Source organism: Taudactylus pleione, unplaced genomic scaffold (genome assembly GCF_031769625.1).
Source record: "Taudactylus pleione unplaced genomic scaffold, aTauple2 ptg000324l, whole genome shotgun sequence".
Taxonomy (NCBI): domain Eukaryota; kingdom Metazoa; phylum Chordata; class Amphibia; order Anura; family Myobatrachidae; genus Taudactylus; species Taudactylus pleione.
In genome coordinates, this window is record NW_028284725.1 from 1,611,175 (window position 1) to 1,625,604 (window position 14,430).

The window sequence follows — 14,430 nt, forward strand, 5'->3', positions numbered from 1 at the left end:
AGTGGAACGGGCTGCCTCAGTCTCTGAAGTCCCAGACGATTGTGCTCACCCAGGAGGTTCGCCTGTCCCTTGCGTGGTGGTTACAGACGACCCACCTCAACAAGGGACGTCCGTTCTGGGTTCCAAATTGGGTCCTGTTGACAACGGACGCCAGTCTTCGGGGCTGGGGAGCAGTTTCGGGTCCACACTTGTTCCAGGGCAGGTGGACGCCGACAGAAGCGGAGCTTCCAATAAATATCTTGGAACTCCGTGCGGTCTTCGATGCTCTCCAGCAGGCACAGCGGTTTCTCCAGGGTCGCCCGGTGCAGGTCCAGTCGGACAACGCTACCACCGTGGCCTACATAAACAGGCAAGGAGGAACTCGCAGTCGGGCGGCTCTCGTAGAGGTCTCTCGGATCCTGGTTTGGGCGGAGCGCAATCTTCCGGCCATATCAGCGGTCTTCATCCCGGGAGTGCTAAATTGGGAGGCGGACTTTCTAAGTCGCCAGGACGTTCATCCGGGGGAATGGTCCCTGCACCCGGACGTTTTTCAACTACTGGTGGACAGGTGGGGTCTTCCAGAAATCGACCTCATGGCGTCCCGGCACAACAACTAGTTGCCGGTGTACGGGTCTCGCACAAGAGACGAAGGGGCGTCTCTGGTGGATGCTCTGTCCGTCCGGTGGACGTTCCGGTTCGCATACCTGTTCCCTCCGGTCTCCCTTCTTCCACGGGTAATCCGGAAATTCAAACAGGAAGGAGGGACGCTCCTGTTGATAGCTCCCGCGTGGCCCAGACGGCACTGGTTCTCAGACCTTCAGGGTCTGTCCGTGGACAGTCCTCTGCGGTTGCCGCTACGACCGGACCTTCTGTCTCAGGGTCCTTGCCTTCACCCGGACCTGACTCGGCTGTCTTTGACGGCGTGGCTGTTGAGACGGCCATGCTGAGGTCCCGGGGGTTTTCCAGCTCTGTGGTGCGTACCATGTTACGAGCTCGGAAACCGTCTTCCGCGAGGATATACCATCGCGTGTGGCATACGTTCTTCCAGTGGTGTCGACCGAGAGGTTATGCACCGCGGGAGTTTCGTCTGTCTCGGATTCTCGCCTTCCTGCAAGCGGGACTAGATCATGGGCTTCGCCTTGCTTCTTTGAAGGTACAGGTTTCGGCCCTATCTGTCTGGTTTCACCGTAGGATTGCTACAATCCCGGATGTGCGCACCTTTATGCAGGGTGTTCTCCGCATTCAGCCGCCCTTTGTTCCACCTGTGGCGCCTTGGGATTTGGCTGTGGTCCTGAGGGCTCTCCAAGGACCGCCGTTTGAACCACTGGGCTCAGTGGATCTTAAATGGCTAACAGCTAAGACTGTTTTCCTTCTGGCCATAGCTTCGGCCAGACGTGTTTCTGAGTTAGGGGCTCTTTCTTGTAGACCCCCTTTCTTGGTTTTTTATGGGAACAGGGCAGTGCTCCGCACTCTGCCCGAGTTTCTTCCCAAAGTTGTTTCCCAGTTTCATGTTAACGAGGAAATAGTTGTTCCGGGCCTTTAACTCACCGGGTCTTTCCGTGGGTGAGGCCTCTTTGGATGTTGTGCGGGCCTTAAGGACTTATGTTGACCGCACTTCTTCGTTTAGGAAGTCGGACGCTTTGTTTGTCCTCTATGGCTTCCGTAAAAAGGGTTGGCCTGCTTCAAAGCAAACTTTGGCAGCCTGGATCCGTATGGCTATTTCTGAAGCTTATCTTCATGAAGGCCTGCCGGTCCCTCCTTCTCTGAAGGCTCATTCCACTAGGTCTGTGGGTCCTTCGTGGGCAGCTCGACGTGGTGCCTCGGCAGTTCAGATCTGCAAGGCTGCTACGTGGTCTTCTGTCCATACCTTCGTGAGGTATTACAGGTTTGACACCTTCGCCTCTCAGGATGCTTCCTTCGGGCGGCGGATTCTCCTTTCTGCACAGGAGCGTCCCCACCCTTAAAGGATACTGCTTTGGGACATCCCCAAGGTATCCTGTGGATACCCTATGGACCCTGAAGTAGAAAATATGAGATATGGTAAGAACTTACCCTTGTTATCTCTATTTCTACGAAGTCCATAGGGTTCCACAGGACTCCCGCCCTGTCGCACCTGTGCTGCAGATGGGCTTTGCTCTGGTCACCGGTTTTCCGTCTCCCTCTGGTGAGAATGTGATTCTTGTATGTGTCCAGATCTTTTTTTCTCTCTCTTCCTTCTCCTCCTCCGGCCTATGGCTTGATAACTAACTGAGGTGCCTTGGCTCGGGGGAGGGGTATAGGAGGGGGACCCTAGTGCATCCTGGGAGGCTGAAAAGCTTAACTCTATGGTGCCCAGCGACTGACGTCACACCTATACCCCTAGGTATCCTGTGGAACCCTATGGATTTCGTAGAAATAGAGATAACAAGGGTAAGTTCTTACCATATCTCATATTATCAAATTTCAGTCTGGTAGGATTTAAATCTGCATCAGACTTCAGTTTTCTGTGAACTTTTCTAATTTAAGTGCTATTTTATTATGTATTATCTGTACATTGGGGCAATTTAACAATGCCCCAATAATGCTGCAGATATCCCCTACTTTACGCACTCAAAAGCAGTCCCTATAGGTTTCTGTACAGACTGCGATTTACCATGCTCTGAAAATTTTAGCCCCGTTCGCTAACGCCATCTTTACATAGTGTTAAGCTGCATATACACGATACGATCTGCACATCCAATGATATCGCTGAACGATTTCCCTTGAACTTTTCTGTAGTGCAGGACAAACTATATTGGGTGTACACACTGATAGATATCTATGATAGATATCTTTCAGGGAAGTCATCCTGCCACATCTCTGAACATGCTAATCGTGAGGAAATTGTCCAAGTTGGCCTGCATGTTCGGACGACCATAGATATCGTTATCGTCCATGCGGGAACGCACATCGTTGGACGTTTGCTGCATAAAAATGGATGATATGAACGATTTATTGTTGAACGTTATCGTTCATAAATATTGTACCTTGTGTACGCACCTTTAGTCATTGTAGCCTACAGATTACATTACTGCATTATTTACTTGCACATTAATGAAGACCGTCAGAACTTGTATGTAAAGTGATAGAATAAGCCTTCACTGGGACTGGCTTTTATTGGAGCCTGTGTTCCGGCGTCTCACTAATAATACAAAGCCCCAAAAAACCACTGAAAAATCGATGTGATAATTTAATTATTACATATGCCCCTTGAAATTGAACAGTGCTAGCCTGTAAATCAGTAGGCTCAAAAGGCTACCCACTGTTAGACTCCAAATATAAAGCCATCGGATCTTTGCCATTGATGTCAGGAAATCATCGGGCTTTCGCCATCGATGGATGGCAGAACTATCGGTCATTATTATCTGTGACCACCCTTCTATGGCTAACCCCGCACTTGAAATTTCAGTACACTGTTGTGTCAAGAGCCCTAAATGGATCCTGCAGCAGCTGTCCAGTGAGAACTCATCTCTCCATTATTTAATATTTAATTCAATAATTAAATGCTTGTTTCTCCTTCATCCACTAGGGGACACTGGAGTTCAAGACAGTGGGGTATAGACGGTGGTAGAGCAGAGCCTGGCACTTTAAATAATTTAGAAGTGTGACTGGCTCCTCCCCCTCTATGCCCCATCAGCCCCAGTTTTTAGAATGTGCCCGAGAGAGCCGGTCGCACATCAGGCTGTCTCCAGCCTTTCTTATTTAGTTTTAGTTTTTAAGACAAGCATTGAGGACAGGCAGGCTGCTTACTGTGGCAGTCTGCCTGCTACGTGGGAGCCACCGGGAAAGGCACCACACGGCTACTGCAGCCTGTGTCCGGTGACCTAGAGGAGGGGGCACACACCTGGAGTCATCGGACTCTGCGAGGACCCGCCACTGCTGACACCGGCATGTGTCCGGGTTCCTCGCCGCCCCCTCAGCCCAGCATCCCGGCCGCAGCAGTTGTAAGTATAACCACTGCTCCTGATAGCAGGAGCAGTGGATGCATAGCTGGGCTCAGTGACATAATGTCACTGTTAGGAGACCCGACAATCCCCCCCGCACGCACCCGAGTCCCTTATCGGGTAACAGAAGGTGCTAAGTGGGCCCGAAGAATGCGCTGCAGGGCTGTCGCGACTTAATGGCTCCTTCCAGCACCCGCCGCTGCTCTCAGCAGGCAGTGTCCGGGTCTAGGGCTTATCCATAGTCGGCCAGTTACTAATGTAATGCTGACAGGACATCGCGGTCTCTGCTAGCGGGGGTGGAGCTTATTACCAGCGGCCATAGCATCAGCCGCCTATTCCGAATGGCGCGTCCTGCTTATCTAGCGGCGCCATTTGTAGTCGGGCTCTCCCTCCTGCCATATTAAGACCTCGCTACAGAAGGTACATGTGTAGCGCTGGGGTAGGCGCGCTGAACGCCTGCCGCATGCGGACGCCTACCATTTCCTCTATCAGGCTGCCTGTTCTGTGCAGCCGGCCAGTCCTGGACACGGCTTACAGTGGTCAGTGTCCGGGTCTCTGATTATAGGGAGTGGCGCGATGGCAGCGTTTAGGTCCCCGTTGCACCGCTCACCCTCCCACCCTGTGCACTCGCTATGCAAGGCTTCTGGATTTACTCTCCGGATAAGTGCACTCCAACTGGGCTGTGTGCACTATAACAGGCGGGCTAGGGTATCTCCAGCTTAGGAGGTAGGCAGGCACAAGTGTGTCCCATCAGGGAGACATTACACACAGCAAGGTGTCCCTATGCTACAGCTTGTTTTGCAGCACATGGAAGCATCCACAGTAGAAGAACTACAGGTACCAGCATAGCATGTACGCCGCAAGGGAGGAAGCACAAGCACTGCCTTGGCTATTTAGCAGCTCTCCTCAGAGCAGGCTTCCCTGTTATCCCTAGTCTATAGTAACAGGCTAATAGTACCAGCGCAAGGCTCGGATCCTGCCGCTGCCATTTCTGTGTGGAGTTTGTATGTTCTCCCTGTGCTGGCAGCACTGCCTTAGCTATCAGCTTCTCTCCTCATCTAAATATCAGGAGGAGATGCCGCGTCCCGCAGCTCCTGGCTGGGCTGAGCAGGCTTCCCTGTTAGCTACTGCATAGCATAGAGCTAATAGCCTTACGTTATACAATGCAGCGCTGTATGACGTCACGCTGCTACCACAGCAGCACAACTTCAGTGCTCCCGAGAGTTAGCCCCTCTCCTGTCTTGCAGGAGAAACGTTGGTTTATGCGCAGTGTTGCGTCAGGAGCCTTGATGGCTCCCCGTATTCCCGGCACTGACCGGACCTTCAACTACTCCGCTTATACGATTAAGGGGGCTAGCAGCGCTATGCTGAGAAGTGTAGCAGTTTGCGCACACACAGCGTGGTATTCATGATCAAACAGCGTTCCCTGCTTCCCTTTTAAGGACAGTAGTTATTGCTGCACACAAGCAGTATAGCTCAGGCACTACCTGCAGCAGGAAGTGCTTTAGCGCGCGTCCCTTACGCCTACCACACTGCGAGTGCTTCAGCAAGGGTTGCCTGTCCTTGTATGACAGGAGTTTAGTACTAGCTACAGTGGATAGCTGGTCGCTAGCGGTAGACTAGCCCTATCCCGCTTTTCCACTATGACACCGTGTTAAGCGGTTCTGAAAGGGGCCAGTTGTTCAGCCTATGCATCACGGCTAGAAGCGATGTGCTGACATTCTTCCAGGACCGGTGCACAAACGCAGTCCTGCCAATTGCAGCGCCGCTTGGTTTACCCAGTCAGGCTCCCCTTCGTTCTGTAACATAGGGCGCCTAGATTAATCTAAGGGCCTGTTATGTATCATAGCCTCATGGTGTATTAGCTCCACTGTTATGGTGCTGCTGCCAGAACTTATGGTCATAGCATACCCTTCACCCAAGGTTAGCACATTTTTGCGTCCCATCCCCAGGCTTATGCCTCACATTGGCTTCCCATGCATTTGTGGATACCATTTTAGGCTGGTCTTAAAACCTTTCTCCCCAGTTTTCTGTGCTTACCTTAGAAGGTATGCATAGGTGCATCTTTTTATATCATGTGTTCCCTTTGGCAGCACATACAGGAAGAGGTTAGTGACGCGCAGCTGGTGTGGTTGTTGGCGTTGCTGCCTCACAGCGCTGGGGTCTTCCTGTTGATTCTCACTTCAAAAAATGGGTTCATCTGGTGTTAAGATGGCTCATCTGAAAAGGCGAGTACGCCAGTAACAGAAGGGTCCCAGGATCGAAACCAGTCTGGGACAGCACACTGCTAAAATATCCTGCCACTACGCCGTAGCAGAATGACGGCCACCTGCGGCACATGAGCAGTCTATGTATGTCTATTGTGTTTTATACTAGCCCTGCTGTATAACACACATGCTGGAGTGATTTTGTCCTTGGGCTCAATTCCTTCCATGGCTTCAATTATTGCTCATGTTCTAATTTTAAAATGTTACGTCACCTACTAAATTTGTATGTAGGTAAGCGTATCCATTTGTGGATATCGCTTCTTTCCTTACCGTAGGAGCAGCGGTAGGATCTGTTCTTATCAATTTATGTCTAATACCTAGCATATTGATAGAAGGAGGCTGCGTTTGGAGGCTGGACTCTCCTGATGCGGTAGTTTGTATAATGACTACGCTTTACACTATCTCTCCCTGGGGATTGGGTTGTGTGTGTGCATATACATATATATATTTGTGTATATGGGTAGAATGCCTATACTTCCACAATCATTAGGTTTACCTATAATCCACACAAGGGAAGCCGCCTGGGATTACCAGAAGCTGTAGGCTATATCCCTACATATTAATATTATAGGGTGGCTCTATAAACTAGTCATGTGCTGCAGCTTACATGGTGATAGTCACAATTCTCTAAGGCATTGCTTCTAGTATGGATCCTAGACATGTCACATGTATATAAAGTTATGTACTTCCACCCTCCTGGAGTTCTAGTTCCATTCCTGCCAGTTATACGGCACCCCGTTTCGGGGGACCTATTATCATTACAGTGATGCACTGGGTAGTAAACTTGTAAGACGCCCATTTCTTGTATGAATATTTCCTAATAATTGGGAAACAAAAACCTGTGTTTTGTTTAAACTACTGGGGTTATCACTATTGATATCTCCCTTCTTTACTTGGGATAACCAACTCGTTCTATGTCTAAGTACAGGTACTCTTCTCAGTATCTATTCCGGTACTACATATTATTGTAGCATATCTCAATAAAATGGGTCTAAAGTGCCCTTAGGTACAATTCATATCTGGAAGGCCTAGGGCCACTTGCCGATATAGGCAGGGTCAGACCTGAGTTATATTAGACTGGTGGGCATAAGACGCACTTCACCAATAGAAATATTTCTGCAAGGATACTTAAACTAGCAGACCGTTTTTGGGGTTGTATGTATAATCTAACACGGCTATACAGATACACGTCTCTAATGGACCAGGCTCAGGTATAGAGTCCTGTTCTACGACCTTCTTGTCTCAACTAAAATTTTGCTAGTTTCCACAGTGTTTTCTACTGCACATCTCCAGACTGAAGTCTGTGCTGTAGAGCAATTGGTCTTAGCCCACTGAAGCTACTCTCTATACCTAACGTGGCGGGTTGCTGTGTGATGGTAAAGGTCAGTGACATTCTGCATAGCGTCCAGAGGGATTCTGGTCGCTCAAAGGTAAGAGCTTACTAATGCCTCGGATGATGCTCCTAATTCATGCAACCTGACATACATAGCTTTATTCTCCCTTACGCACCCTAGCTGTTGTCCTAGCAGCCATCCGCTCTTTTAATCAGTTGGCTCTACACTTTAGAGTTTTCCTGGAGTGTGGGTGGTGCATAATTACAACACTGGATTGGCGACACTATTCTACTAGAACCTGTTAAGGTTCTGGACCGAAGCACACCTATAGGCTATTGCACATCTTTACGTAAGTGTGATCCGCGCAGGGGACCTGGTTGGGTTCCTGTTCAGTATCTGGTGATATTTTTATCACACTCACATGATTGTCCTAGTGCTCTGGCCTTGCTGTATGGGATGCTTCCCTATATTGATAGCTCTCCCTGGGTGGCTGTTGCATTCGTGCTGTTTTACTGTTAGATTCCTGGTTGTTTTCATACTGTGTTCAGGCCAGCAGTTGGTACTGACTACGCACTTACATCATGTTGAAAGTTGTCTGTTATTTCCTTTTAACGGCAGCATTTCAGCTCCTGTTTTATCCCTGTTTTCAAAATGGGTTGTACTTCCGTCTGACCCTCTGAAAGGTATTGTAGTCTCAATCCTCTCTCTCTCTTTCGCCTCGGTCTCACGCCCAGTGGGATCTCCACTCGTTGGAGACTTCTATGGTCTAGCCCTTCCACTGGTTAACAACTGTGTTGTAGTTGGACCTCAAGGATGGTTCGGGGCGACTGTTCAGTCTTGTCTTTTGCCTTCCTGCATACTCTTGTTGGGAGTCTGTGGACAGGATCAGCTCTATCTGTAGTTTGGTATTGTTATACTTTTATATATACGATTATGTCCAGCAGTGCTGGGATTCTGCTGTCTGCGGCTGCTGCAGCTGCCTGTTTAGACTCTAGTAAGGTTCTCGAGTTTGTGCTCGTTTACTGCCCTTCTCCTATAGATTCTTGTTGGGGCTCTCTGCCACCAACAGTCCGGTTTGGTCTATTTCAGCTGAGATTACAGATTCTGACGTTTCCCACCTGTGTTTGTTCTCTCAACAGCTGTTCTGTTCTTTTTGACTTGCACTGTAAGTTGTGGAATTTTCTGTGACTGTTTAGTGAGGAGTAGTGTTTGTCTCCTGTGCTACGACACTTGTTCCTCAGCTTCCGCTGGGCCTCAGGTTCTTGGCGGTCCCTGTTTCGGTTTGGCCAAGGGATCAGCAAGTTCTCCGCGCTCCCACCCGGGAGGTTGGCTTTGGGACGTCCCCACTGTCTTGAACTCCAGTGTCCCCTAGTGGATGAAGGAGAAAACAGGATTTTGGTACTTACCGATAAATCCCTTTCTCCGATTCCACAGGGGACACTGGACGCCCGCCCAGCGCTGCGTACCTGCCGTTTTGTTTGGTTTCTATAGTTGTGTGACTGCAGGGTTCCCTGCAGTGGGTTCCTCTGTTCTACTTCAGTCGGTCTTGTTCCGTTCTGTGGTCTTCTCCTTTTCCTCGTTTTTTTTTTTCCTGTTGTCCTCCGTCTCCTCTCGGGCTCAGTTCTTAAACTGGGGCTGATGGGGCATAGAGGGGGAGGAGCCAGTCACACTTCTAAATTATTTAAAGTGCCAGGCTCTGCTCTACCACCGTCTATACCCCACTGTCTTGAACTCCAGTGTCCCCTGTGGAATCGGAGAAAGGGATTTATCGGTAAGTACCAAAATCCTGTTTTATTGTACCCCTTGCACATAATATACTCTCCTGTTTCTAGTCACATGTGGTTTTGTAGCTGTTGATACACTTGAGTTTGTGAGCTAGCTGTGATTAATACATTTCCTTTAAAGCCTGCCTGTGTAGGTCTTTGTGTAAACCCTGCTACAAGGCCGGAACCATTCACCATGGCTCTTTCTCTCTCCTTGTTGTACTAAGTTTTTGCCTATGGAGCTACCGGAGCAGGGAAGACTCACACAATGCTGGGTACGGAGACTGACCCTGGAGTGATGTATCTCACCATGGTGGAGCTGTACCGCGCCATTGAGGCAATCAGAGAGGAGAAGTCGTGTGAGGTGCTAATCTCCTACCTGGAGGTGCGTGCTGCGTGTCCGCTTCATGGGACATCATCCTAAAGCCTTTATCTGGGTGCTGGGCAGTGTCACCAAATATAATGCCCCTTTCCTTTTCACCCCACTGTTCCCTGGCAGGGATGGCACTGTTTCAGAGCAGAGTATTTAGCCACATTCACTGCACACCTCTTATTCCTTTAGATCAACCCATGAGAGGGGTGGAGGGGGATAATAATAAAAAAAGGCTGTGCCCAAAGTGTACCCCCTGCCTGTGTGGCTTCATTGTGTTTATACAGGAGCTATAAATGGCAGTCTGGTCTTTATTAACCTTTTGCTGCTTTCTCTGTTTATGGATAGTGACAAATATAGCTGTAAGTGCATTTGTGAGACGTTATTTTGTTGATCTTGCTTATATCCAACCATAACCTTTTTGCTTGTTAATTTTTAATGGCGCGTTGCTTTATCATGGTTTAGGCTGGCCCAATCACCCTCAACACCCCCAGGTAAAGGGACTGCAATCACAAATATGTAATTTCCTTAATTGTGCCTGGAGCAGATATATAGTGCGCCAGCCACTGATATGTGTTATCCCTCTGCACAGGCCATGGACAAACCACTTTTGCACTTCTCCTCCTCCTGTTAATTTCAGAAACTGCTCACACTGTTGTATATACAGTAACTAAGTCGGGTTCCACTTGATTTATATAACTGACACCTGTTCACCTCTCAGATATTTTTGACAACAGCTGCAGTTACTGTAGCATCAACTAGATCTACCTTTGCTGTAGACTCTCTTGTTTCCAGTTCTGCCACCCAGTGACTGCTGCCACCATTGTGCATGTGATGGCACGTCTCATTTTGGAGTGATTGTCTCCGCTGACCTTCTTATGTTGGCTTGTGTGAGTGAAGCTATAACTCTCCTTCTGTCCTAGGTGTACAATGAACAGATCCAGGACTTGCTGGAACCTAAGGGTACTTTGGCAATCAGAGAGGATCCCCTGAAAGGGGTTGTAGTTCAAGGTCTCTCGTTTCATCAGGTAAGTGTGTGTATACGTGACAGCAGACATGTCCTTTTCAAATGGAAAAGTAAAGCAGTGGAGTTTGCTTATATCCATTATAAACATAATTTGCCCTCTAAAGGAGACTTCTCCTTTATTTAAAGGTATCCTAAAAGCTTTTCCTGTGTGCCCCAACCAAGGGCTAAACTTAACAGCCATTGATTTGTATGCATGTATGTATTTCTTTTATGCACAGCCAGAGTTTTGTATCTAGCTCCACCAAATTTGGCAGGGTTAGGTGTTTGCTTAGGTTTGAACTTCGTCAGGGCCACACACTGTCGCTCAATCCCATAAAACTGGGACACTCTTAAATTACACAGGTTCTGGGGCTGAGGGGCCGGCTTCATACACACTCTGTCACAGTATGGCAGGCTCATGAGCAGCTCAGGACTCGATACATTCAGACTGTGGCAGATAGCATAATCGGAGATTACAAACGGCAAGGGATATTGATTGCAGCCACACAGTGCTACTGCGGGCGGCGACATCCTCAGTTTCCCAATACGGAAGCGTGCCGCCGCTGGGGGGGGGGGAGTGGAGAGGCCAGGATCTCCGTCGGCTGATGGATATTTCCTGGCCTATTTTACTAATCTGCGGCGGCTGGCTTGCGTGACCCCATGGTCACTCAGCCTGCTGAAGGCATCTCAGCTGATCTGATGCTGTATCCTTGGTATACCCCATTCCAAATGGTATGAGAGTACGCCTGCCTGCACTGTCATTTACTCCTAATTTGCATAGTTATCCAGTTTATAGGTGAGGACTGTGTGTGTATGTGTATGTATATATATATATATATATATATATAATATATATATATATATTATTTTTTTTTACATATGGGATTGATATTCAGACGTCTTCCTTAACAAATAAGTATCGTTCTGTGTTTTATATAGGAGCCATCTGCAAGAACTTAAATTCTTCCATGCCAGTTACACACAGTATTGTACCAATGAGTCACACTGCTATTATCTTCCAATCATGGTTTGGTTCTGGTGAGATATACATCTATGAAGGATTCATGGAATCAATTGTATTAAGGAAAGCTTGTGTTTTCCCCCTGGTCATGTCCTTGGTTAGTGTAAACATGGTGTAATATCCACGCCAAGATTTATAAATAGTCAGGGTCTCAAGTTCTAATTCAATTTTTTTTTTTTTTATTATTATTTATTTTTATTTCAAATGAGGTTTTCCGTTTTAGATATGCATGTTATTAGATGTACTCTTTTGCCAGTATTAGTACTTTGGAGATCTCTCCCTTAGGACCCCCATCTGCTGCTGTATCAAGCAAGTTACTTATATATAGATCCAGCAAGTTATGTGTATATAGGGAGGACATCTGTTGATCACCTTCGGGGATGTTACTCTCTCAGTAGAGAAATCATTAACACAGCAGTTCTTACTGGAAGTCTTGGCAGAACTATGTCTGATTTCCTCCCCCCCCCAACTATGTACAAAGCCAAGCAGCATCGAAGGTAATCAGCAGAGGTCCTGGCTGTATGTAAGTTCCGTGTCCCTGCTATATATCACCATTGTTGGGGGTCTCCGGAGAGGACTTTCACTAAAGTGCAATTTTTGGCAAAGGAGAAGATTTAAGGAATAGTGTAAGAGCCTTTCGATGTCACTACAGTGCTTCGCCATGACTGGGCCTAACATCATCTCCCACAATCTGGATTCATGGAAGGAAGCCTGTGGGATAGAGAGGCAGGTGCCTAGCAACAGCCCATGATTAACATAGCCTAATAAAGCTGGGTACAGACTGGAGCGATGTCGTTCCCATGGTCGCATGCGACGGACTCTGGTTTAATGTTCTGCACATGAACCCTGAGGATACGGCATGTGGCTCCATGTACTGTAAAGAAGGATGGAATGAGTGATCGTTCCATCGCTCAGTGTGCACCCAGCTTACTAGTGCAGTGACATATACAGTGCACACTGACTAATACTACCTGAATAAGAACAGTATTTGTGTTTTTTGCAGCCCAAATCTGCGGCGCAGTTACTGCAGATGCTGGCTAATGGGAACCTTAACCGCACCCAGCATCCAACAGACGCCAATGCATCATCATCCCGATCGCACGCTGTGTTCCAGGTACGTGTCTCTTACATTCCCTGCTCTGCGGGGTAGGTATATATTTTTAGTCTGTTCCTTGTGGATGATGTGTATATATCTCGTGCTATGTGCAAGAAGAACAGTTACAATGCTAATGTTCTCCAAATGTAATTAGTTATTTTAAGGTCTCTAGAGTTAATATAAAATCGCTACTATTAATAGTCGCATATATATATATAGTTTCAGGATTTCATCGGCAGTGATAATCATTGACATAAGGTCTTGTGGAGATTCTGGTGCCTCATACAGCTGACCTCTGTGTAATCCCATTTGAAGACGTTGTACCTGACCTGTTTTAGCCTCCTTTGTAAAGGAGAAGTGCAAATAACTGACGACACCATCTTGTAGTCTGATTCACAGCAAATGTCAGTAAAATGTTAATTATCTCAAGTTTTATATATGTATGTGATCTAGGACGTACCTCTGATTGTTATAAGGATCTTGTAATATGTTATTTAATTGGAGAACACTAGACAAATGATGGGCAGATCAAGTGCATTACTTTTTTATTATAGAAATAAAGTAATTGTCCATTAGCCAAGTAGGTTAAAAAACAATATTGTGCTTCTAGCGCATCCTATACGCGAATATTACATTCTTATGTAAATCTATATTCTTAAATATGAATGTGATCTCGTACATTAGGATGTAATATTTATGTATGATATGCGCTATTATTTTTGATATTGGTAAGGGGGGAGTGGAGTATCCCTCAATACTTCTAAAGGCTGCAACCTACGTGCAAACTTATTTAGCCTAGTTTCAGCGCAGATTTTTTTATTTTTTTTCCTGGGATTCACTAAAAAACAATAGCTACAATCTGTATAGCCTTTACCGAGGGTCTGTGTTCCTGCTACACGTTTCTGGGGCCCTTCACCTTAGATGGGTTATCAATTGGTGCTTGTAATTCACCCCTTTTACACCAGAGCTAAAACCTGGGTTATTTCAGGGTTAACCAGGGTAGCTCCTTGGTGTAAAAGGGGAGAGGGTTGGATTCCCGGGTGGAGTGACCCGGCAATCCAACCCAGGTAACTTGCAGGGTTTAACATGGGAATGACCTGTGAAACCCTGCACTGTAAATGGCGCAATCCGGGTCACGATGACCTGGAGCACGCCACATGCCAAGTGGTGCTTGGAGATTACGTAATCTCCAAGCGCGTGAACGGCGCCGACTCGGGAATATCCTGGGTCAGCGCCAGCTAAATTCGGGGTCTGATCCGGTTTGGAACCCTGCTCAGACCCGGAATTTAGGTATAAAAGCGGTATTATTTGTCTACTGCTCTCCAGTTAACCTACACTTAAGCTAGCTACACATGATACAATTATTGGGCCGATTTGCCAATAATTGGTTGATCGGCCTCATTTATTGTATAGTGTGTATGAACTAACGTTTCAACGATTAAACGTTTAGAAACCATCCAAAACATATTCCTTCGATTATCCGATCTGTCGTTCTAGACCGAAAATCTCGGCCACAATTTCCAGATATCGAACAGTGTGGGCATTCATGATAATCTGCCCATACTTCCTATGCTTTTTCCTGATTACCTCATCATTCTTGTGGGTGTACATATGCAAGTTCACTGAGATTCC

The 14,430-nt window shown here is 47.3% G+C and overlaps 1 protein-coding gene across 1 annotated transcript in view; it reads left to right on the forward strand.

The window, feature by feature from the left end:
* LOC148509499 (kinesin-like protein KIF18B) overlaps positions 1–14,430 on the forward strand; it is a 56,093-nt gene that overhangs the window by 5,617 nt on the left and 36,046 nt on the right. The window contains exons 3-5 of the mRNA XM_088443052.1: positions 9,533–9,690; positions 10,599–10,703; positions 12,706–12,816. Of these exons, the coding sequence (XP_088299178.1) occupies positions 9,533–9,690; positions 10,599–10,703; positions 12,706–12,816 (374 nt within the window). The remainder of the gene's footprint in view (positions 1–9,532; positions 9,691–10,598; positions 10,704–12,705; positions 12,817–14,430) is intronic.